At 41.5% G+C, this 24,660-nt stretch overlaps 1 protein-coding gene across 1 annotated transcript; it reads right to left on the reverse strand.

Annotated features, from left to right (window-relative positions):
- Positions 1-496: 496 nt before the first annotated feature.
- foxj3 (forkhead box J3) lies at positions 497-24,660 on the reverse strand. The gene is made up of 11 exons (XM_020597972.1): positions 24,637-24,660; positions 22,819-22,893; positions 19,988-20,071; positions 18,480-18,581; positions 13,230-13,334; positions 11,274-11,448; positions 8,723-9,205; positions 8,002-8,103; positions 7,255-7,446; positions 6,263-6,361; positions 497-6,133 (listed from the first exon to the last, which is right to left on the reverse strand). Exons 1-11 carry the CDS (start codon positions 24,658-24,660, stop codon positions 6,021-6,023), a joined length of 1,554 nt encoding a protein of 517 aa, XP_020453628.1. The 3' UTR covers positions 497-6,020.

Genomic DNA, 24,660 nt, shown 5'->3' on the forward strand with positions numbered 1-24,660 from the left:
TCTCTCTCTCTCCAAGTGGTAGATGGGAATCTATTAATTCAACCTTTAATGCTATGCAAGTCACATGATATACAAGTAATTTGTAAGCTGCTTTTGTTTGCTTCACCAATCCTATAATATAGCTCTAAAAGGTACAGAGGGTGTATAGGAGTCCGAGTTTAGTTTGAATGTTTAACATGCTAGTATGCCAACAATAACAGGTGTGCCACTGAACAGACCACAAAAGCACTTTCAGAAAGACCAGGGGTGTTTATAGGCATGGGAGACCTAAATAAGAGTTCTCAGTTGCATTGTCATCATCTGCTGCATCGGTTTTGCTTATTGTTTGCATAAGATATTTTCCAGTTTTCTTCGTAGCAAAAAAATTCTACTGTTAATTCTCTTTTAGGGTTCTGGACAACTGCAATATCTGCCGATTGTGTTGGTGAGACTACAGGTTTTCCAAAAAAAAAAAAAAAACTAAAAAGCTCAAGCAGCACATTATTACACAGTGAAGTTACCATATTTTATTTCTTTAAGTGCCATTCATGCATATTGAGGAAGGGGGTGGGGTGGGGTGGGTGGTGGTATCGACAATTCTAATAACACTTCAGTTATTTTACAGCACTAAACGAATACAAAGAGTAGCTGTGTTACCTCATTGGACAACAAAAGGAATAAACCGTGCAATAAACAACAAAGGGCAAATAGGAGAAAAAATACAAGAAATGACAAAGACAAAAATAAAACAAACAAAAAAAAACCCAAAACAAAAACAAAACAAATCAAATATATATTATCAACACTGAAACACTGAATGTAGAATCATAGTACAGGTAAAACGTAGTGTCACACAAAAAGCCAACGCATTTTCATCACATATATACAATACAGATATATACATACTGTCACCCTCTGATTGGACAATAACAAAATACTCTATTCTTTTGCCTCCCCTCTTCCTTGAACAAGACCCAACCCCTGACTTGATACCCCACCCCCAAGAGGAAAAAAGGGATGATTGAAAAGACATATTTGTACAAGCACAACACACCAGCACTGAATAAAATAGGCCCCAATCAGCAGTACTTGTTGGCAGTTTTCTCCCATATTGTAACAATGCTTTTTTTTTTTCTATTCATCTTTATTCCCAGTAATAATAATCTCTCTGGCAGGTACATATTCAGCGATATTTAAAAACTTAAAAACGTCTTCTGAAATACTTAACTGAGCAAACACACAAACTGACACACACACACGCGCGCACACACACACACACACACACAAATAGACATAACGTAAAAAACTGTGTGTGATCCAGTCATAGTCTTCTCCTTTTTCCCCGTTAGCCACATCCGTTTGCTCAAATCTTTTGTTTTCCCGTGGACTGATGTGCTCAAAAGGTAGCTTGTGTGTTCACAGTCTTCACCTGGAACAGCTGCAACACACTTCACCCTCACACCAATCACAGACTCACAAGGATGCTCACTATTTCAGGTCCACTGAATCCAATGAATACACACTGATGCTCTTTTTTTCCACTGCTGTCTTCAGTTGCAGTCCTTTGGCCCACACTCACCTAAAACAGTCATGATTTAGGTCACTCACCTGATCAAGTATCATGTCTGAGCACTAGTTATGAAACTCTGGCAGTTGAACAAAACTTTAAAAGTTCACCGTTGAGACCCAGAGGTGAGGCAATCTTCCACATACAGGGGACATTTGATGTACAAAAACAGACAAAAAGAAGCAAGAAGGAAGCAGGAGTGGACATGTGTGATTGGCAGGCAAAACAAAACAAAAGCATTAGGTGAAATATGAAAACGTATGGTCGCATTATCAGCTGAAAGAAAATAACCTCATCCAATCAGTTCAACAGAAGCATCTTAAAGAACCAGCATAAAACAGGGCTGGTTCTGGTTTCAAATAACCTAAATAATCTGTGTTCAAATGGATTGTGTGAGAACTAAAGGTGCCTTTTCTCATAATAACAAAGACATGACGCGATATGATTGTCATCTAAATATGAAATCAATACTGGAGTCCCTAGGAGCTAAGCTGTCTTAAGGGAACAGTCTATATTTTGGGAAATAAGCTTTTCATTTGTACTGAGAGCTAGATGAGAATAACAATACCACCTTATGTTTATACAGTAAACACAAAGCTATAGCCAGGAGACTGCTAGCTTAGCATCGAGACTGAAATCTGGAAAATAGCCTGGCTCTGTCTAAATATATAAACATCTGGATCTAAAGCTCATTAATTACAATGTTCTATCCGCAGGAAGTGACTGTGCCAAGAAATAGTACAGCACATAGCCACCAGTGAAACCATAAAATGTCATTTTACACTTAAAGCTACAGTATACAACTTTTTTTTTTTTTTTTTTTCTGTGACCAAGACTCATTGCACAGCAGTGCAGAGATATTAGCTTCTACATTAGCTTCTACAGGTTTTGAGCAGCACTGACCTCTCTAACCCAACCTGCAACCAAGGCTGAGAAATGAGGCCGATGCAGTTCCTTGAATGACCACTTCATGCTGGCTCCGAAAGGGAGTCGATCCCCATAGACTCCCATGTTAAAATGCCCAACTTTAGAACAGAAATAAACATGTTTACAGCCTGGTACAAAAACCGGCTTTGGTCTCTTACTGGTACAACACACTGGAAGCGAGATGTAAGTGCTACTGAAGCATGATTCCATTCAATCCACACTGAAACCAAGACATGAGCAGACAAAGTCTATTCAAGACAGACCAACAACAAGTGTACTAGACAAAAACAGTTTTCATGTAAAATCATCAAAAAACAAATAGCATTTTTACTGTAGCCTATCAGTTTATTGATTTTAGTGATTTTCCTCGGCGCCTTACGGAGGGAGAAAGTGAAACTCAAGCAGCCTGTTGAGTTGTAACAGATACCAGAAAAAAGATAAAACAACAGGATTTGTGTGATTTAAACAGCTGACTGTGGCGATTACACTTCACTAAATGCAGCAGAAGGAAAAAAATAAACATGAAGCATAAAAAATGTGAAGGTCTCGGGTTCAGTGTGCATTGACTAATTTGATATAGCGGAATTCTAACTGCAGCATGAGATGGGTGTGAGATGCGAACAGAAAACACTTCCAAAAACACTTCCAGTGTGTTTTAGTAGTTTTAGCTAATTTACCCTTCCATGACAACTGTACAGAGGGTGAATTTCTATACAACTCACCAGTCTAAATTATATTGAGACAAAGATAAGGGTGTGGCCACTTTGAGTGACAAGCAGGAGAATCCCCCTGTTGGTGGCTAGCTTCATTCTGTCCATTCAGCCCACCTCAGCTCCACTCATGCTCCACCTCTTTGACCTTTTTTGGATTAGCCGTAGCAGGTGGAGTGAAGCACTCGTTAAGGCAGCAACCAGACTTGAGCTTTCAAAACCACTCTTCAGAAAATCAGTGGGTGAAGTGATGGTGGGTTTGTTCACGTTTTATATAGTCAATGCTCTGACCAATCAAAGATTTTCAATTATTTCTGCTTGATCAGCAAGTTTTGTTGCATTCTCATTTTTTGTATTTTTATAATGACAAATATCTGAAGAGCTGGGCAGAGCATGGTGGGGCACAGCAGGTCGCAGTAGATCATAGTGGAGCGGAGAGAAGGAGCGCTGGGTGGAGCAGAGTGGATTAATTTGGAGCTTCAGGCTAGTGCTACCTTAAATTACATACAGTAGCTTTATGTTTTTGTACAGATGAACAAATCAGACACATTGTGTTAATTAATGAGCTAGAAGTGCTTGTAGGCAGATTTTGTTCCCTTTTGACAGAGCCAGGCTGTGTTTCCCCACCTATTTCCAGCCTTAATGCTAAGCTAAGCTACCCAGATGCAGGCTGTAGATTCATATTCGCTGTACTGACATGAGTGGACTCAATCTTTACATCTAACTAAAGTATTTCCCAAAATGTTGAACTATTTCTTTAACCAAAGACAGCATCATAGATGCAAAGCACCATATACAGTATTGCAGGGATGAGAAATGATCCTTTTCATTGTCACTAGGAGTCAGGCAGTCTATGACTGAATCAATGAATAAAATGGATGGGTGAGAATGTCCGTGCTTAGCTTTTCAGATCCAGGAGGTTCTTTGCATGTTAAAAACAATAACGATCAACAAAAAAGTAAAAGTGCGCAAAGGGATTTTTTTTAAACATAGTGTCTCTAAAGCTCAGCACCGGTCTGATTGATGAGCCACTTGTTACAGGACACAGAGGACAGGTTTCCAGAACCACTGATCTCCCTGTTCTGTGCTTGAGAAATCCTTTCAGAAAAAGTTGAATCTAAAATCTAATTTCTAGTCACTGTGTGCATCTGCTTTGTGCTCATAGATAGCATAGAGATGATTCCATCAGTCATAGCCCTAACATTACAATTAAACCAAAACACACACACACACACACACACACACACACACAAACATGCGCACTGTATGTACTGTAAAATGAGTCACATTTCTCACTGTTATTGTATAATAGAAAACTCTTATGCTTTTTCATGATCACCAATGAACACTGGGCATATCTCCATAATTTAAGTGTCAGAAATGACAACAAACACAGAGCGTAGCATCAAAAACTCATTTGATGTACAGTAGGTGGAAAAAGGGGTAGACGTGGATGCAACTCATTTCACAAATTAAAGAAACTCACCATAAAATTCATGATTTTTTTCCCCGTCTTTAAAGGAAAAGTTCAACATCTTATGCATGGCCTATTGATCATTAATCAGTCAATAAAGCTTTTATACTCGTCTATGATTCAAGTCAGTGAGACTTAAAACCATTACTATGTGAACTGCAAACAAGCTCTTTAAAATTTTAAATACTTTTTAATATTACTAGTAGAAATTATTATAATATGGTGTGCATACAATTTGATGTGTAATTGTTTAAAGAACTTCTGCATTTTGGGAAACATGCCCATAAACAAATTCAATTTCTGTTTCAATACTGATACACTGATTAAAAAGATCACCTTTCCAATTCATTAGTCAGACTAATTATTTAATGTTTACTGATCAATGGGCTACTCATGTAAAACTGATGAACTTTACCATTAAGATTTACTCTTTAACATTACATCAGCTTCTGACTGGTGTAGCAAATACCAGGTATTTGGGTTGATTGAATTTTAACAAGGCCAAAAATATCCGACTTCCTGCTTCTCTCCATCGCCATCACACTCATCGTATCCACTCATCTTGAAGTGTCTGACACAGAGAGAAAGGTTGTACTCCCATAACTAGTCTGCTACAGTGAGCCTGATCACATTGGCTGGCTATGAAAATAGATCAGGATACTTTCAGTGATCTCTTTTTCTGTCTCTCTCTCTCTTGCTTTGTTTAATAGAGCTTAAGATTTTTCACACCCTGTTCAAAACCTCGTTACTGTAAACCTAAATTCACGACCAATTCAGCCACAGCGGGGTCCGCGTGTTCCCGAAAGTGACCGACAAGCACCATCACATCAATCAGAGACGGCCTGTTTCTTGAAAACCAACATAAAACAAAATAATTGTTTAAAAAGAAAGAAACTCATCCAAGAGGCAGCTGAGGCCAATGTCAACACGACAAGAACTACAAGCTGAACACGTCGCTCAAATCACATAACAGTTACGGAGCAGAGGGTCAGGGGGGATAGAGGTTCAGACTTTGGAAGGCTGCTGGCTAAGGACGGGGAGAGGGCTGACTGAGGAGTTTAGGAGCACGTGGTTTACATGTGAATGTGTTCTACTTGTCTCTAGACAAGTACGTAAGCAATCACTTTAACATGTCCAGCTAAATATGATTGTCTTCAAAGTAACATTTTCTAGGTATGCTTTGCTTCTGTAAAAATGCCAGGACACTGAAGTCTGTCTTTCTCCAAAGCTTGTTAAATGTTCTTCTGCATCCCACCCACAGTGGCCTCTGCCTCCTCCTGCAGCCTTTCAGCTCAGCCTGGCTTCCTCTGGCTTCCACCTCCTCTCCTCGCTCCCATATGTCTGCAAAAAGGAGTTTTAGGGGCTAGACAATGGAGTCCCAGTCAAAGTCATCCTGGATGTCGTCAGCTGGCATGCGATGCATCTGGAAGTTTCTGGTAGGTATCATGTGCTGCTGGTTCATCTGTGCATGGTGTCCTGGAGACAACAAAGAGGAAAGGAGGAGTCAGATCCACCAGGATGTTTCCTTTTCTGAGGAAAGTCAAAACACTGAGTTTGGTGGGGCTGTGCACGAAAGACGGTCCCGATATATGTAACTTATGTCACCTGTCATAGGGGGTCCTGCACTGCTCATGGGAGGCATGTGTGGATACCCTGGAGGACCCATCATGGACATGCTCTGTCTGGAGTCCATGTAAAGATTTCCTGAAGAAGGAATCAGAAGAAAACTTTGTTTAAAACCGCAAATTAACCAGAATGTGTACACATGCATTTCAGGTAATGTACAAGAATAAAATCTGTTTTAGTGGAGGTCTGGCAGTGGAGGATTGCAGCACTGATGTACAACAGGACTAAAGGATCCCTAAATTCTTTTAAATTTACTTCAAATCCACAGCTGAAAAGTCAGTCTCATAATATACTTGGCCGGCTGCACAAAACGGTGCTGGAATAAACACTGTTGCTTTCTCAGAACACTGATACAATTTAAGACCTTTAAATTTGGGTACTTATTGTGTGTATTATCACAAAAAACTAATGGGGTAGAACGTAGTGAGCTACACTGGGTTAAGGATGCTATAAAGCAAATTAAGAAAAAAGGCTAATAATTTAGAAAAGGGGTTAGAGAGTGTGGAGCTTATTGGAGAACACTGCTTTATATAGGTAGGAATGTTTAATGAGTTTTTGTCCTTAATAATAATTATAAATAGCTGCTCCTTTTCTTTTTGTTATACCCCCTTATTAAATATTATTTAAATATAAGTCATTTGATTTTTTTTTATATTGTTCTTGATGTATTGGTCTTGAATATAAAATTACAATTGACAGACTGGAGTAATATTAGGGAATGAAGGTTTAAGACTCGTTATATTTTGTGTTATTACTGTTCAATAAAAGATGTACGTATATCTATATAGAGATAGATATAAATTCTTTCTTTTCCATCAGGGGTAAGGGTATAGCTCTCGTCTCTCAGAAATCAATCTTAGTGGATCTGGCACAGACATGATCCTTATTTCAAAACCAGAACTTCCCACGTCTACACAAACACTACAGTGAATCCGAGTAAGGGTTGCAGGATTTATGGGTGGCTGATGAACCTGTGTTGAGGTGCTGGCTGGGTTTGTTGGGGTGCATGGAGCCATGGCAAACAGAAGGCTGCACTGCCCCCTGTTGCTGGATTACACCGGTGCGAGCAAAGAACTGGTTGATGGACGAGCAGAGGTCTGCAATCTGGGTGGGCTCCAGGGACCAATTGTTCAGCTCCGCTTGTCGCATACTCTCTCTTAACCCTTAGGAATACAAAACACACACATTTAAATGTACAACCTAAGTTATTATCAAAGCGCAGAGAGCATCTGCCTGCACTAAAATGCCTTTGTGCATATGAAATGTATCAAACTGCACCAGTCAACAGTCCAAAGAATATACATTTAGCAAATGAGAACCTAATTTACAAAGATGAAGCAAAAACCTTGGTTGCAACATATATTCATTATGTCAGTAACCTTCAGTGGATGATATTTAAAAAACACCCTACCTTGCAGTCCTAGACTGTAATTGGATAAACTGACCTGCTGAGCTTGGTGTTTTGGTAATTAAACTTGAAGGCAGTGTTATTTAACTGAAGAGCTTCGTTTAATTAAACTCCTAATCAACAGTGTCAACACTTCAGCACTCAATCAAAAGCTACTGCAGAACTGGAATAAAAGCTCCTTTGTTTCTTCTTATCACAAAACTGTATTCTTAAATATCATTATGCAAAATATATTAATTAAATATATTCCTTTATTGGTCGTTTAATGTCTGTACAGCAGCAAGATCTCTTTACAGTGTCTAAATCGCACCTTGAAAAGGTGAAAGGTCGACATCAGCCCAGTTATAGCTGCTAGCAATACGACAGCTTTCTTTCAGTGCATCCAGATTTGGGTACCAGTCAGACAGTAAACCTGTAACACACACACACACACACACACACACACAGCATACTATCTGTAGTATTACAAAACAGAAGATGTGAAGTTTAAATAATTGGTTCCAACACCAAGTTCACTACTGGGACAAATACAGGTTTAGTCCTACTTATATAATTTATGGACAACTGCACAATAACTGCTGCTATAACTGTTATTTAGTAGGGGTTGGGTAATAAGTCTAGATGATGTATTTTCATTCTATTCACATTTTTACATCTGTGCAGACAATCTTGTGGTATCAAACGAATGAGAAGGTAGCACAAAATAAAACAGTTTATCAGGCTTTTAAACAGCTCAGTACTGCACTGTGGCCACTAGGAGGAGCCAGTTGACTCTATAAAGGCTACTAAAGTCACTGGATGCAGCCTTGCTTTGTTCTCACAACAGCACAAATAATACATAAGATAATATTCTGTTTAGTAACTAAAATGATTTGTCAGAGCTTTAGCACTAAAAACTGAGGACTGATACAAAAATCAAAGTCAGTTGTAAACATGTCTGAAGCTGCATGTCTGTGTGATTACCAGGATGAAGAAAAAACAACACAGCAATACTGGCTCAAAGGAAGACAATGACAGACAGAGGGTCTTACCTGTGTTGCAGGCCATCTGTTGCTGGGTAGGATGGGGCTGGTGGGAGAGGCTCTGATGCTGCTGCCCGTGTTGAGAAGGGTGCTGGCTGTGCTGCGTGTGTTGGGAGGGGTGTGGTGTGTGCTGCTGTGGGTGCTGGCCGTGGGACGGGTGCTGCCCGTGCTGTGAGTGCGCAGCATGCTGGGGGTGCTGTTGGTGCTGACTGTGTTGGCTGTGCTGGGCATGTTGGCTGTGCTGGTTGTGTTGGTTGTGGGAACCCCCGTGCTGCGGGAGGTGCTGCGCGTGGGGTGAGCCATGGCTGGGGTGGGCCTGGGCAGGATGGGACAAGGGCACTTGACCACTGTTGGCAGAGTGGCTGTTGGGGTGGCTGTTGGGTTGGTTGTTTGACAGGCTGTTCTGAGTACTAATGGTGCCACTTGGGGAGTGCTGATAGGAGCAGGAGGTGTGGGTCTGCTGAGAAGAATCTGATGGTATGCCCATGAGACCTGGGAAACAAAACACACCAACACAAAGCTGTAAGACTGTTGCAACAGTCAATGACAGATTTGTTGACTGACAGAGAAATTTTAATAACTGATTAATCTGGGGCTGCAACTAACAGTTCATTTCATAATGGATTTATCTACTAATTATTTTCCTCGAGTCCAAGGTGACATATTTAAAATGTAGTTTTGTCTAACCAATGTCCAAAACTCCCAAAATTTACACTGATGATGGAACAACAGAAGCTGGAACAAACAAATGGCATCGCACTTTCACTTGAAAATGGTGTAAACAATTAATCAATCATGATAACAGTTCATTTTCTGTTGATCATTTAGAAATTAATGTTAATTAAAGATAATATAATAATAATGTAAAACATTTTAGTGAGTAAAATGCCAACACTTGCTTGTTCCAGCTTCTCAATCGTGAATTGTGATTTTCTCTTTTTCTTTTCACTGTAAATTGAATATAATATTGGTTTTTACACACACACAAAATAATTTGTAGGCATCACACTGGACTCTGAATCACAAAATCTAAAAATAATTCACAAATTATTAGCCATAGCTGTTGAAATGTGACTAATTTTGACTATAATGCACTTCAATACAAATACAAAGAGTCAAGTCTTCACATGTAAACTCAGCTACTTCAGGTTATCCATCTCAACATCTTACAATAACAGGATGTGGGCCTTCCATGTTTAAATGGTTCTATACCCGAGACAGACCAGCTACCATTTTATTGTATCAGGGAATGACTCGGCATTAGCCGTGTCTGAGGTTCATGAGCCCGAGCTGCTGCCACCTCTCCTCTCAACTGCACAGCTCTGGATTGTCTTTGACAAATTCATTGTGCTGCGGTACAGCTTTTTAAACAGACATGACTGGAGCATGCACATCTGCACACCCAACTGCAATCATCTGAGTGGCAGGGAGTGGTCTTAAGAGGCCCCGTCCTTCACAGCTTTGGCACAGTAAACCTATTTCACTGGAGTGCTTTTAGAGCTGACTCTAGCCCTGTACCTCCACAATCGGCACGTAACACTCACTGCAGGGGTGACAAAGGTGCATCTCCTATCAGCGCAGAAAGCCCATTGTCCAACCAGGGAAATACAGAAAGCAATTAACGTGGCACCAGAATAATAATGCGAGCTTATTACCTATTATCAAAGCCAGTGAATTAGCTCACTGTCTACAGCGGCAGAGTGTGAAATCCTCTAGCTCGATTATTTATGCTCTTAATTGCTAGAGCTTGTCTGAGTAAGAGATTTCACTTTTATGCACATAAAAAAGGTAACAACTTCCAAGTAATGAAACAGATGATAGAAAGGAACTCTTTGAAAACATTAGCTTGAAATGAATTTAATATGTGAAAGTAGGTTATACACAGAAAGTGCCGTCTTTTTTCTGCTCATACCTCACGTCAGGTGCTCTTTGTTTATCAAGTCAATCGGATTACAAGGAAAAATGATTTATTTTTTTTTTACAGGGACTCTCAGGCTTTTTAGAAAGCTGTGCTATTGTACATACATGCATTATATCACGCAAACTGCCCATCTTTTTGACAACTGAAGCTCAAATATAACAGATTTATTGAGGACCCATACAGCCTGTAACCTCTTCCACTCCTGTGATTGATAAACAACCTACATGAGATAATGCATGCTGCAGAAAACTTGCAAGTTGTTTGAAAAACCTAAAACAAGAAGGGTGGTGTGTTCATTCTGAACATAAAATAAATGCAGTAACATTATCTTTACATCCCTTAATGAAATATTTGAGTCATAAACTCAAGTTTGATTATGACACGAATCCTTTTCCATGTTGCTCTGGCAAAAGACTAAGAAAATGCTCAGTATATATTTGTACTATAGGCTAGTCAGCCTGTTGAATACGTGCTCACTTCTCAGTAAAGCTAATTAGTGGCTAAATACTTCTTATAGCCCCAGCAGTGAAGAACAAACTCGCATTAGGAAAATCGTTCTGAGAATCATCTTGTTCCTTGATAAGTGAAGCTTAAGCTCCCCATTAGGTTTCCACTTGATGCTCCCGTGAGGCCACTCACCTTGTTGGCTGAAGGACTGCTCAAAAACAGACTTGTAAAGGCTGCGGAAGGAGGCACTGAGATCTTCAAATTCAGAGAACAGGAGTTGCTTGTCCCTGTCTGGCATGTTGTACTGTGACTGTGGGGGCTGCTGGAGGCTCATTGACTGGGACACGGGCTCTGGGTGACTGGCCACCTGGGGAGATAAAAAAAAAAGAAAAGTTTACAAAATGGGAGCAAAACATAAACATAATATTTAATTTGTAAAGGATTATATGGAAGAACCACTGGCTACAGTTCTGCTACATCTGCCCCACAGACTAGAGGGGACAACTGCTGCTAAGAGGAGCCCACTGTGATGTTTAATCATACATATACTTTTCAAAAGACACCTGCCAAAACAGAAAACCTCTCGAATATTTAATACAAAGTGGAGGTTGATGTGAACATATGTTAAACACACAAAAGTCAAATGAGGACAGTTCGATTCTTCTGAGGGGCCACTGTAATGTTTGGTTTGTCAGAAGAGGTTTCAACCACACAACATTTAAAGAGCAATTACACAAACCACAACAATTCAGGTCAGTGCTTACTGCCTTAGCTGACAACATTAAGAGAGGAACTTGAATGGACACAAAGCCAATACTCATGTGGCCAAGCAAAATGTATTTAAAACAAAATCAATAACAATACCTTGTACAAATAAGCAGCCATTTTATCCATGTATTTGTGTGGGCAGTTAGTGTAATGCACTGCCCCTGGGTGTGAGACAGAAAGCAGCGTTCCCTCCAGCAAAGACTTTTGTCTAGGAGATTCATCACAGCAAGGGCAGCGATGCAAAACCATAGCTATTTCACAAAGCAGGACCTGACCTGTGTACCCTGTGGACTAGCAATACAAGAGAGGTCATGTCCAATTTTTGATAATAACATCTTCCTCTTCCAAGATGTGGGCAGCCTACTGAAGTGCATGCTCACACTCTGGCTTGGGTAAGAGTGAAGAGGTGATAATAAAGCCAGAGTGTTTACTGCGAGCTGCTGCTTTGGCTGTGAGAGAGCGAGCACATCCATCAGGCTAAGTCGATCGATGCCCAGCGCCTGGAGCAGGGAGCGCTCTCGGATGCAGGAGGACCACACCAAAGAGGGGGCATCTCTGGTGGGAGGACATCAGAGGAAGCGCTTCTCTTTGTCTGGCTTCCAGCAGCGTGCACATTTTTCTCTGTTTCCCTTAACTCCCTTCCTGATGTTGTACTCTAGTGCATGTCCATACTGAACCTCTGTCTATTACCTCTGTTCCTACTGTTTACTGCAGGCTCCTCTGAAGAAAGCCTCCTGGGTCTTTCTGATTAGATGAAATATGGGATACAGTACACTTTCCTAGTCCAATTCTCAGTGTTTCATTTTCATTCATTTAGTGATTGTGGCTCCCCCACAGCTTGAAAAATGCAGATAAAATGATAATTTATAACTTGGCCTTAGTGCTTGTTGTTCAAAAAATATCAGTTACACCACATTTATATAAATATCCTGCTATAAATACCCAAGTGAGACACGGTCATGAGCCGCACCATCTACAATAAATGAAAATACCATCCTACACTCTATTCACACTTTAAGAAATGGTAGGGGCACTGAGTATTTGGCAACCGAGATGCTGCACTGGCATCTTTGTTGTTTTCTTTTTGTACCAGTGCAAAATGCAGATTACTTCAGTTCAGCCTTACCAAGACACTATCCAGGACCCATTTATATTCAGCCTAACTGGGTTAGATGTGGTCCTGTTTTTTTTCTGCAGATCGAAGGGCAATGTGTCTGATACCCTAGCCTGCCCCCGAACCTGAGAGGGCTTGCAATCAGCTCTAGTTACACTGCATGTCATAATCACTGCCTTTAAAACTGTGCCCAAATAATTCTCAGGTTGTTTTGGGACCAGGTCTGTCACAGCATCATCCATGTGAAGAATGGCCCTCAGTCTTACCGGTGTATAGCTGTGCACAGAGGCCAGACTCTGATCAGACAGGCTGTTGTTAAGGCTGCTTCTAGGACTATCGCTCCCTTCCTGGTCTGTGTTGTACAACGCCACCTGAAACACATACATGTACATTAGCTATTTTTCTTATAGACACACATACAAACACACATACACATTACCAATATCATCTCCAGCCTGGGTGATGGTAGATCATGTCATCATTCCGCTAAGATAATGGGTATTATAATTAATGGTCTATACTTGATCAATGTAATTGTAATGGAAAAGCCAGAATGTGTGCGTGTTGCAATGACATGTCAAAACAGTAGAGTACTTTCTTCTGACTTTTTTTGTCAGTGTGTGTGGGGGAGACAGGGCGCTGCTGAACACCCACCACAGCCAAGTGTATAAAGGGTCTGGAGACTGAGCTGAGACATTCCCATCACAAAAGGTCACACTACTGGCGATGTCAGCCACATCTGCTCACCAAGCGCAAATCCATTTGGGACAGCTAACAAAGGATTTCAGTACAGCCGAGACACTGACCTTTCAATACAGCAGCTAAACTAGCTATAGCACTTCAGGACGACAATCTTAATTATCGTCTAACAAGGTTTCACCTTCCCGCCCTTCCCAAATAAAGTGCGCAGTCAGACAATTAAGACAATAGTAAGAAGAACGACCCAGATAACGAATATAATGATACCCACAGAGAATAGCCCGTGTTTTGAGTTTTGTATTGTGAGAAAGGAACGGCCGTAATGCACTGATGGTGTAGCAGTGGAAGAGGGCCTGGTGAGTGTTTGTCCATGGATGAGTCCAGCATGGTGGCTTCTGCTCATCACTGTGAGTGTAACAGAGTGAGCTCTGTGCTCAGCACAATGAGACAGTAGTGGCAGCAGCCTTCAGGCAGGCAGATTGGCCTGGCTCTGCTCAGCACCCTGCCTCTCAGCAGCAGCAGTGGACTGAATCCTCTTGTCTTTCTGTTGAGCCGCATCGAGCTACCACACAGGCCACAAGGAGGCAAGGAAACCCAGGCAGCCCTGACTGCCTTCTCTGCTCTGACTGATTGGCCAGCTGATTAACATGCTGGTTGCAATCCAGGATGCAAACATGCAGAGTGAGGCATGGTATAGTTCCTGCACTGTAGAATGACAAAGAAATACAAAACAAAATCAAAACAAAACAAAGCAGTGAAAGCACAAATACTGAATCCAGGCAACACTGTTCAAGGAAGAGGGTTGAGACTGAGGGAGAGGAGGCTAGAGGGGCAGTAAGAGAAGCTCATTAAGCAAGTCTAGCCTTCCTCTACTCAGTGTGGGCTTGGCTCCAGTGATCATTAGCGTGAAGGGGAACTCAATGAGGAGCTAAGACTGAAGGCTTAAGCATGTCTACAAAATCAGCCCTATAATGCTAATCAAAAACAGCACACCAGAGAAATACAAATGTTATGTGTAATAAAGTCATAAATCAAGCTTTTAGGCCGAAGTCTCTCACCACAAGCTATTTTTACTACACTCCCTAAAGTGTGATGATTTCAGAACCTCACTACTCTGTGGTTTACGTAGACCCCAGAGTCCCCTGAGTGAAGTTGCCCACTCAAATACGCACTATCACAGACAAAAACCCAGTTGCATCTCACCCACATATGTAGAAGCATGCGCATAGATATGACACACAGCCCCATTTCTACAGCAACAGAGGTAGGCTCACACATGTACCAAAACACACAGACAGAGGCAAGCATGCTCATACAGGCGGCAGCGGCTCCATGCTAAATACTGTGTACAGTGTTTGCTAGCAGGCAAACGAGTCAGAGTCCTATTCTTAGCAGTGAATTAGGTAAAAAGCCAGAAGTGTCTTTTACATGGAGGTGTAATCTGGAGCATGAGACGTGGATTATGAAATCAAAGCAAGATTGGCTCAGGTGTCTCTGACAATCCCAGCCAGTGTTCGGCACAATCCCTGCATGCATGACTGAACAGACAGAGAGGGAGAGGGAGCGAGGCAGATAAAAGGAAGGGAAAAACAGTCCACTATTCATCAGCAAACACACTTCCAACAATCCCCTATTTTCCTTCATCATTATCCTCCAGTGCCAGAGTCTCGTACCATATACACTAGTCTTTAGCGTGGCCTCAGAACACAACCTTTGGGGGTGGGGGTGGGGGGGAATAAAGGTCTGGGTCTATATGAGAAAGGTACAAAATAAAGAAAGAAAGTAGGACAATCTTGTGAGAAATGTCCAACAGAAGGGAGGAAGAGAAAATAGATTCTTGCTTGTTCAGTAGTTGTCTTGCCAGTGTTTCCCATTGGCCTAGCTGAGAAGGCGGGAATGAGGGAGAGAGACTGGAATAGAAAGGGAGAGAGAGAAAAACAGAGAGGGAATTCCTGTGGCTTGGCACACTGCACCGAAAGAGGCGTGGCCTGCCGTGTGTTTACAGTGTAAGACAGTGAGAAACAAGCTCTCTCCAAGGATTTAGGGCCTCAGACCTGCTGCTTTTCCCACTTTGTCTTCTGTTCACTTTACCAACGCAACAGTTTTGTCACAATCGAGTGAACAAAGAGAGACAAATTTAAAATTTCTTTCATAAGCTCTTGGAATCACACAGTAGATATGTTGTGAGCTACTTTAATGCTTTCTGCTAGTTGCTGTTCTGAGTTATTTGACTGGAGGTATTTGATGGCAGGAGTCCAACCTCTCAACTGTCAGCTCTTTACATTAGGGCCTCATTATACAGTCACTTGTTGGAGAAGATTGGTGCTGTGGCAAGTGCTTGTTTGTAGCAGACATAGGAAAAGGGGTCATCTTTCTCCACACTTACATCTGTGAATCTGTCTGCTACAAAAACATAAGAAATTGCAAGTTTCTTATAGAAACAGCCCCTCACTGTCACTGACACGCTCGTCAAAACAAGCACCATCTGCAATACACTCTACATACATGTATACACACGTTACAAAACACACCAACATATGCTCACTCAGACTTGTGAGCCTCTGTCTCGCTCTCACACACATATATACAAACTCCTCTTTTCTATGACCACCCTGTTCACATTAAACAGTTTTTTTAAAATAATGCTTGCAGCAAATGAATAAGCGACTCTTGTAGGCTTTTTAAAAGTACTCCTGAGAGTTGCAACCACTGGGCCCCAGTGGATGAGAGCTTAAGGTTAAAAAGCCTATTTAAATTTCAGAGTGAGCAGCACACTCACAGCTAACAGCTACAGTAGCAGTCCCTGTAGCTTTGCTCTGTGATGTACAAGTGTTTCCAAGCTTTTATACATATTAAAAAAAGAACTACAAAGAGCAGACGGAGGCAGCAGCAGGGGTGGGCACCTGTAGTGTGGCAGCATATTGTGGTCACAGAATGAGAAACAACTCTGGCCGTCAAACTCCGGTACAGGTGCGAATACAGTGTGGAGTATCCTATTACAAGTGCGTGCAGGACTGCATAAGGTCTATCAGGTTTCAAAGTGCCAAGTATCAGTATGAGCATCATATTTCTATGCTGAAGATAACAAGAGCTTGCTGCCTGTTGTAGAGGAAAAGGGTGCTGCAGTGCAGATAGTTGTGTATTTTGGAGTGGGTTGCATTGCAGAGAGGCTTTAGGCATATGAGCATGTGCATGTGTGTACATGTCTTTCTGTGGTTGTGTGGACAAATTTTAGTTCAATACCATTGCTGTGAGGAACTTTTGGCCAGTCCTCACAATTTCAAATGACCAGTTGAGGTTTGAGCTTTGGTTTAAGGTTAGAATGAGGTTTAGATTTTAGATTAAAGCTGCATTAGCTAACTTCACTGCAGTGACAATGCCAAAAAAAAGAGGTTTACATTTTACTGATATGCATATGTATGTTTAATGCTTGCAGCAGATGCCTGTGCAGTAATGCAAGAATATTATACAGAGGAATGTTTTACCCAGTAATACTGATACAGTGCTATGTGATCGCATTTGATTCAATATTACATACTTGACACACCTAAACTGTGAGTTGCATGTGAAACAAGAGAAATTTCATGTTATGCTTTGATAGTTGCACAAGCTCCCCACTCTAGTTGTGTTGAGGGCGTAAATTTTAATAACTTCTTATTAAAATGCTACATAGACTGCAGTGTTATGTCTGACATAAACTAGACCAAAAATTTGCTAAGTTACTTGATTTGCTAATCCAGGAAAACACGAGTACTTACTGCAGCAGACCATACCAGCATAATGTTAGTTAAAAGTAAGCTTGTAGCTCAGTTCTGTGAGTAAAGACACCATTAGACAGGAACACACAGCAGTTTGAGAGCTCCAGATGAATTTGGGGAAGCCACTGCAGTAACTATGCGGCCAGAAGCCTCAAAGCGTGCAGCTGCTCAGGGGAGAGGGCTGTCCTCTCCTCATGGATCTCAGAGTATTTTTTTCAGTACAAATGCTTCAGTATCAGTGTTTGCTTATGCAGTTAGTTTTGTTTTTGATGCCAAGGTTTATTTTTCAGTGCCAAAGACTGAAGTCACTGATCTGGCTCCATAAAGTAGAAAACTGAAACGCTAACATTAGCTTGCTAATGAACCAGACGTATACACGATAACCACCTACAGCACTTGCACGTCTAGCAGAAAGAAAGACACATTTGCATCAAAGTTTAGTCCTTTGGATGCTTTTAATTCTCTCCATCTCCAACATGCCAAACAGATGTTAAACCTGGCTTTGCCTTGTTCTTTCTCACACCCTTTGTGTGCTACAGAACATGGCCTCTTGGGTCTAACAGGTACACTCCCATCATAGGTTGTATCTGCACAGGGAATCTCCACAGTCTGTCTTTGAAATGAGCCATAGTGGTTTGAAAAATGCATCTTATAACCTCGGCTCAGCGGGGGTGTGGAAGAGGTGCAGATTTTAACAACATTGGCCACAGAGGGCAAGAAATAAACACAAGGCCTGAAGCACGGAGACAACACTTCTAGGTGATTATTTACTTGATTTATCCAAATTTGTGCAAAATCTTAGTTAATGCAAGTTTAAGGTTAGGTTCAGGGTTAGGGTTTTAGGCTTTTAGTTGTGTAAGGGTAAGGAGCTAGAGAATACATTATGTCAATGAATGTCCTCACAACTGTAGAAAGACAAACGGGTGTCTGTATTTCCCCTCCATTAAAGTGCTCCTGTCTCTGTGGGGAATAGTGCTGTAGGTGGTTGGAGAAGTGGGTGGGGTCAGGGTGCAGCCATGTAGCCAGGTGTGTGTTGGAGCTGGAGGCTGGATGTAGTACCTTGTTAGTCACAGTGTTGATTGCCAGCGTTGGAGAGGCACTTCCAGAGATCATACACTCCATCCCCAAAGACTCAGACTCCAGGCTGTATGGCGTAGAAGCCTGTGGGGGTTGGGGGCAGGGTGTGGAGGCAGAAAAAATAAAATGCAACATTATCCAATTACAAAACAGGCAAAATCCCACTGCAGGTTGCATGGAAAGACCTGTATTATGTTTGTGACAAATCCTCTGCTTGACCAGATATATATCCATCTGCAAGAACCATAAAACACACCAGAGCTATTGTCACATGACAGAGAAACACCTTTATTTAGGTCACATTTGAACTAAGCCTTCTGAGGAGATGGAGACAGACCCCATCCTCACCCTCACATACATATACACTGACACACGCATGCCCTCGTCTTGCGGTATATCTCACAGAGCTATAACTCTGCTGTGCCTGTCTCACCAAACTGCTTACTGTAAGAGGATTGGCTGCCAACAAAACCATTTTAATTCATGATAAACATAAACGAGATTTCACATACTCTCCATTTCAGTGTGTGACAATCTCAATGGAATGCTATACAGGCAGACAGTGACTAGAGGAGGAAGACTGAGCAGGGTGCATGTGTCCTACAGAAAATACACTCTTCACTTGGTGTGTTTTAGGTCATGCTCCAATGAATACAAGGAGAGCTGGAGTTGAAACTGTCGGCAGAGCTGCATATTAAAAAAATGTGTATTTCTCCTTTAAGCCGTCTTTTCTCACATATAAAATCGCATACCAGCAAAGTGAAGCAGGTTGGTGGATGAGCGTGACAGTATTTCAATGCTGTTGGACTGCTACATGAGCATCATGTAAAGTTTAATGTCATCTCTGTGCTTGTGTGTGTTTTGAGACAATGGCATGTGTGCACATGAGTGTGCCTGCACAGCATAGCCTCTGGTCAGTCACAGCATGGGGGAAGGAGGAGACAAGATCTCATTGAGTCAGGATGCCCCCAGGGCCAGGTCAATCTGCGCAGCTTGCTAAAACCTGAACAGTTGTACATAAGGCTGGACAAAACTCATTCATAATTAAAGCCAAAAGCTCCCACTCAGAATAGCTGGTGTGTACAACTCTGCATTAATTGATGTTTGTTTAAAAAAAGAAAGCGAGTACAGAATATAATGTAAGTAATGGCAGCCTGGGGCATAGTTTATTAATAAGGAGCCCATTTCATGACAGGCTAGCGATGCAGCATGGAGCGGCACTTACATAAAGGCTGGATATGAACTCCTACTGAGTCTGTGCATGTGTGTTTGCATGTCTGTGTCTGTATCTGGTAGAGAAGGAATGGGAGAAAGTGGGAGAAAGGAGGGAGGGCAAAAGCAAAAGAAAAGTGAAGCAGAAGTAGAGAGTCAGAGGCACAGGAAATTACTGAACCAAGTAGAGATAGAGGCAGAAGCTTTAGCAGAAGAACAGCATATGGAGAAAAATATGTTTTCTTTGGAATAAGCAGAGCTTCTCTCATCAGACTCACCCGCTCTCCAGACCGTGGCCTCTTCTTTGGCCGTGTAGGCAAGGTGTCTTCCTTTGGATTGGTGTCGATGGCCCAGTAAGAGCCCTGCAAACAGAGGAAAGACCTGTGAGCTGATTAAAATACACCAGATTGCTTCCTCACCTGACATCCCTGGGATATCTGCACTGGACTGAGACATTTCCTCTCTAGTATGGCATATGATCACAGCTTTCCTTGGCACTACTATTTACCTGCTTCAGTACATTATGTAAAACTCAAAGGCCTTATCTGACCTGCTCAAGTCTGTCCCATCAGCCAAGGCCTTTATTTGAGTTGATAGCTGTGAGTTTGAGCAGCGTGTGGGTGGGCTGTTGGTAAGAAAGGCTTGGCTTTTCCTCCACCGCAACTGCTCCTCAATGAGAGGCTGGTGAGGGCAGCTGGTAGTAGTGAAATGCTAAGCCATTCCTGAAGCTGTACTTCCTCAGCCTCAGGTACTGAGTCAGAGGACTGCTGCCGAGAATGAAGGCGCCACAGTCTCTGCCCGAAAACCGAGGGAACACTAGCTCTGCCTTGTTGCTTTCTTCGAGCAAGGATAATCAAGGAGAGAACAGCTGGGACTAGCTCTGAGGCTGCAGCTAGAAATTCCACAACCAGGCTGCATTATTTATCTTTGCATTCAGCCCCATTTAATTTATTTTTCAATGGTGTTCCTCCTCAAAGCCAAAAGGAGAAGAGCTTACAGCTGTTAAAAATGAGATTTTTACCCTAAGGCCCTGCAAGTTCTGAGTTTATTTTTAATATTTCATATGACCCTTGATAAAATCTCAATTGTCAAGAGAAAGTGAGATCAGGGCCTTTAAAATTACTTCCTTAGCAGAAAGAATAATTGATATTTCCATAACAAATTCTCTGAACACCAGGAGAGGCTATAGAACAAGCTGTATCTCAAGTATCTATACAATAACTGCTGCATACACAATGGCCTGCTCTTTTTAAAGCCAGCAAATCTGTTATTTTCACAGCTCACGTACACCACTGCTGTAACTGTTAAATGAAACGTCAGGGTGGGCCTATATTCATCAGGGGATTAAAATGATAAGTTTTAATATGTGTAAGCTTTTGGGGTCAAGTAACATTTTGTTCTGAGGGAAGAAAAATTCACAGCACAATCGGGCAGAGATGAAGAAACATCTCATATCAATGTAGAGAATGGTAAAACATAGCAGAAACCTCTTTACACTTCCCATGTTCTGCATAAAAGCTTCGCTGAAGAACAGTATGAAACGATGAGAGAAGTGATCTCTACATGTGATTAAATGCAGAGGTGCAGAAGGAGCTACAGATATAAAGAGTTATTAAATTATTAACAAATACACTGCAATATACTGTGGCTATGCCTAGCAAAGTGTGCCCATGGAGTCAGGGGCAACAACATAGCAATGCCACAATAACCTTTATAGTAATAAAACCGAGGCCGTTGTAAAGATAAAAAAACCAACAAATCCTGATAACAGATGCACTCTACCTGTTCTCTTCCAGTAAATGACGCAGCTTATTTTCATACATCAACATAAATGATGTAATCTAGTTCCCCTTTTGTGTGTAAATATAGGAAGAACAAACAAAAAGTATGCAGGTTTTCCAGGCAACTTCAGGCCGAGACACAAGTCAAATTTAAAAAAAAAAAAAGATTTTTAACAGTCGTCTTCCCAGGATGCATTTCTACCTCTGAGGCAGATATGGTGTGTATATGTACAATACCAGCTGTCATCTCTTACACCATCTCAGAGAGAGAGAGAGACAGAGCGACATGACTCCTATCTCATCCAACCAGCAGTTCTCATATTCCTGCCACATTACAATATTGATGCAACATATCAAGAGCGGCTAGCGCCTCTTTGAAGTTGTCTTCGGGGGGGTGAGGAAAATTCCAAATTAAACATTAAGGATGCAAGCATGTTGGCCCTGCATTTGGAATGGGATCCATACAGCAATAGATTATTTTGTATTTAGTGGAGCAGCTCCCAGGAGTGTCAATATCAGAGGATTACAGCAAAACATGAAATTAGCATTCAGTCTCCATCCTCTACACAGCTAGGCATAGCTCTTCATGCATGTTTTGGTGTATGTGCATGTGTGTACTGTAATTATTTGTGCAGGTCCCTGAGCATATGTAGCATATGCTCCAACAGTGCTGGGATGAAATCTGGGTTAGGATTCATACATTTAGACCTATGAATACCATCAAATTAAACAGAGCCCCAGAGGCTTTCTTCATGAACTACCCAGTGAATCAGGTTGATGTTGCTAGTGAATTAAGTAAACTGAGCTGAGAAAGAACTATAGGTGGTCCTACTGAGATTCAAATGTCAAATTAACATGTTGGACTATATATCCTTTTACAGAAGAAAAATGGGAGACAGAGAGCTGCTCAGAAAGCAAATGAGCTCTGACTTTTTCACCTTGAGTAAATACTTCAGGGATGCCATATTCTGGACTTCTATCCTGTTACAGCTCCATCTCTACCAGTGTTTGACTCCCCCTATGTCTGCTCTCTGTGCTGGTCCAAATCACTAGTCTTGCCTTACATTTGAAATGCAACACTGTGTGGGTTGGAGGTTCATAATAGATTAACAGCATACCATGCATTTGCAGTCTGTCAGAGTCCTGGAAGCCATTCAAAGGTAACATTTTTCTACCAGAGATAGCATGATACACACCAAAAAAAATGCTCTAAATGTGAATTCTGCTAGCAGCGGGTGCTTACTCTAAACTCAACATGTTCTTTTATTTGTATTTTGTTTTCAGTGATATGCATTCTTCTGTGTTTGTAAGCAAATTAAGAGTCTCACCTTTCCTGGGTCATCCTTGGAGCGAGGCACTTTGAGAAAACACTTGTTCAATGACAGATTGTGCCGTATTGAGTTCTGTGGGAGAAAACAGAGTGAGAGAGAGAAAGGTGGTGAGTGAACACCAATCAAAAACTACAAACAAGTCTGTCATACTTAAGTGTGGAGAACATCCGCCACCTGCAGCAACACTGGCACACAACTTGTTGGCATATATCATTTAGGTTTAGTCACAGCTCTTGTCATCAAGGTCAGCTTGTTTCAATGGCATCAGATCTGGCTTACAACTGTGTGCAGATTTCACTGTACACACATATACACATATAGGAGCTCAGTGTGTGTACAAAGCTAACAGGAAGTCATATCTTTCATCAGTGTCCAACAAACTGCATTCTGGTTGCACAACATATCGAATTCCACTGATGCCAAAAATAGGAGCCAGAAGGAATCCCACACTGGGATGGCTGCTGATACCGAGGCCTGATAGTAATTAATGCTTCAGCGGGCTCCTGTGGGGGCAGGAAATAAATTATGTAGATCATTCTGAAAGTTAACTCATTATAGTGTTACAGGCTACTCCACGGCAGTGAAGAGGGAGGTACATACAGCTGTCTGATTGGGGGACGCATGGTGGATTGAAGTAGCCACAAGGGCTGGAGAGCGACGCTCCAGGTCTGGGTTAAGCAGCCACTGCAAAGCCCTCAGAACCAGCTGGAGAAAGGCCAGCTGAGGGCTTACAAGAGCCAGTGGAAGCACATATTTCTCCACTCCACTTTATGGAGTGGTACTGACAGATGGCCACACTAAAAAGCTGTAGGATTCTCTGATGAGCTTAACGGATGCATAAGATAAGTAGAGAGGGGCAGTGAGAGAGGGAGAGAGACCCCCAAGTGCAAAAGATAGGAGCTGCTTGTTCAACACTATAGGCAATTATACAACAGGGCAGATGATAATGACCTTCTCATTTTACTGCTGTCAATCTTGCTCATTAAATCACTAAATCATGAAATGCCAATGTAATAAAAAAAGTCTAACACCCTTCTCCGAGGGGGAAACTACTGCCACTGTCAAAACCAAAAAGGATTTTTTTTTTTTTTAAAGTGAAACTTAACCCAAAATCTATCTTTTCTAGTATCTAACATAAACCTGTGTAGCTTTAAAAAAAAAAAAGGGTCCGGAAAAAACCTTTTTTCACACTAAACGGTGACATACAATTCTATCATTTACCCATCTAATTTCTTAACATATACAGTGTATACAGAGAAAGTTCCAATTGAAATATTTTATGTCATCTCAGTCCTTTTCTTATCATGGCTGGATGCATTTATAATAAGTTGCTTTGGACAAACATGCCTGTATAAATAAGTCTGGCAAACCACGTACAGTAAAATCTTCTAACACACCTGAATCCACTGCTCTGCTGTGCTTCTGTATGCTCAACATGTTCTGTCATTGTTTCACCAAAATATCCCATCTTATTTTGCAATATACTGAGCATGAGAATGGACAACTGAGAACTGGATTATGATGCAGGATATTATGACACTTTATCTTGCTAACAATGTAATCCAGTATAACTGGCTGATATTCAATCTTAACCACCTGAAGTTATTGCTGATGACATCGCATGTCAAGACCACAGAGCCAAGCGTTTCTCAAAAGATTTTGGGTAGGGTATCACTCAAATACCTAAGCTGAGGAATGTGAATCCATACAAAGACAACAGCACAGCATACAACAGATAAGGTAATAAAAGAGACAGGGTAAATCCCAATTCCCTTTTTTTTTTAATCGTTCCTCGCTCCTTGATCCTCGCTCTACCTGGAAGTTGTTCTGCTCCGCCAT

The sequence above is a fragment of the Monopterus albus genome, unplaced genomic scaffold, assembly GCF_001952655.1.
Source record: "Monopterus albus unplaced genomic scaffold, M_albus_1.0 scaffold36.1, whole genome shotgun sequence".
Taxonomy (NCBI): domain Eukaryota; kingdom Metazoa; phylum Chordata; class Actinopteri; order Synbranchiformes; family Synbranchidae; genus Monopterus; species Monopterus albus.

Coding starts and splice junctions, on each gene's coding strand:
- foxj3 (XM_020597972.1), bottom strand. CDS start 24,660: ATGGCGGAGCAGAACAACTTCCAG. Junction 18,582..19,987: donor GGCCACGGTCTGGAGAGCGG/GTGAGTCTGATG, acceptor CAACCCCCACAG/GCTTCTACGCCATACAGCCT. Junction 9,206..11,273: donor GCAGTCCTTCAGCCAACAAG/GTGAGTGGCCTC, acceptor TTTGTTTCCCAG/GTCTCATGGGCATACCATCA.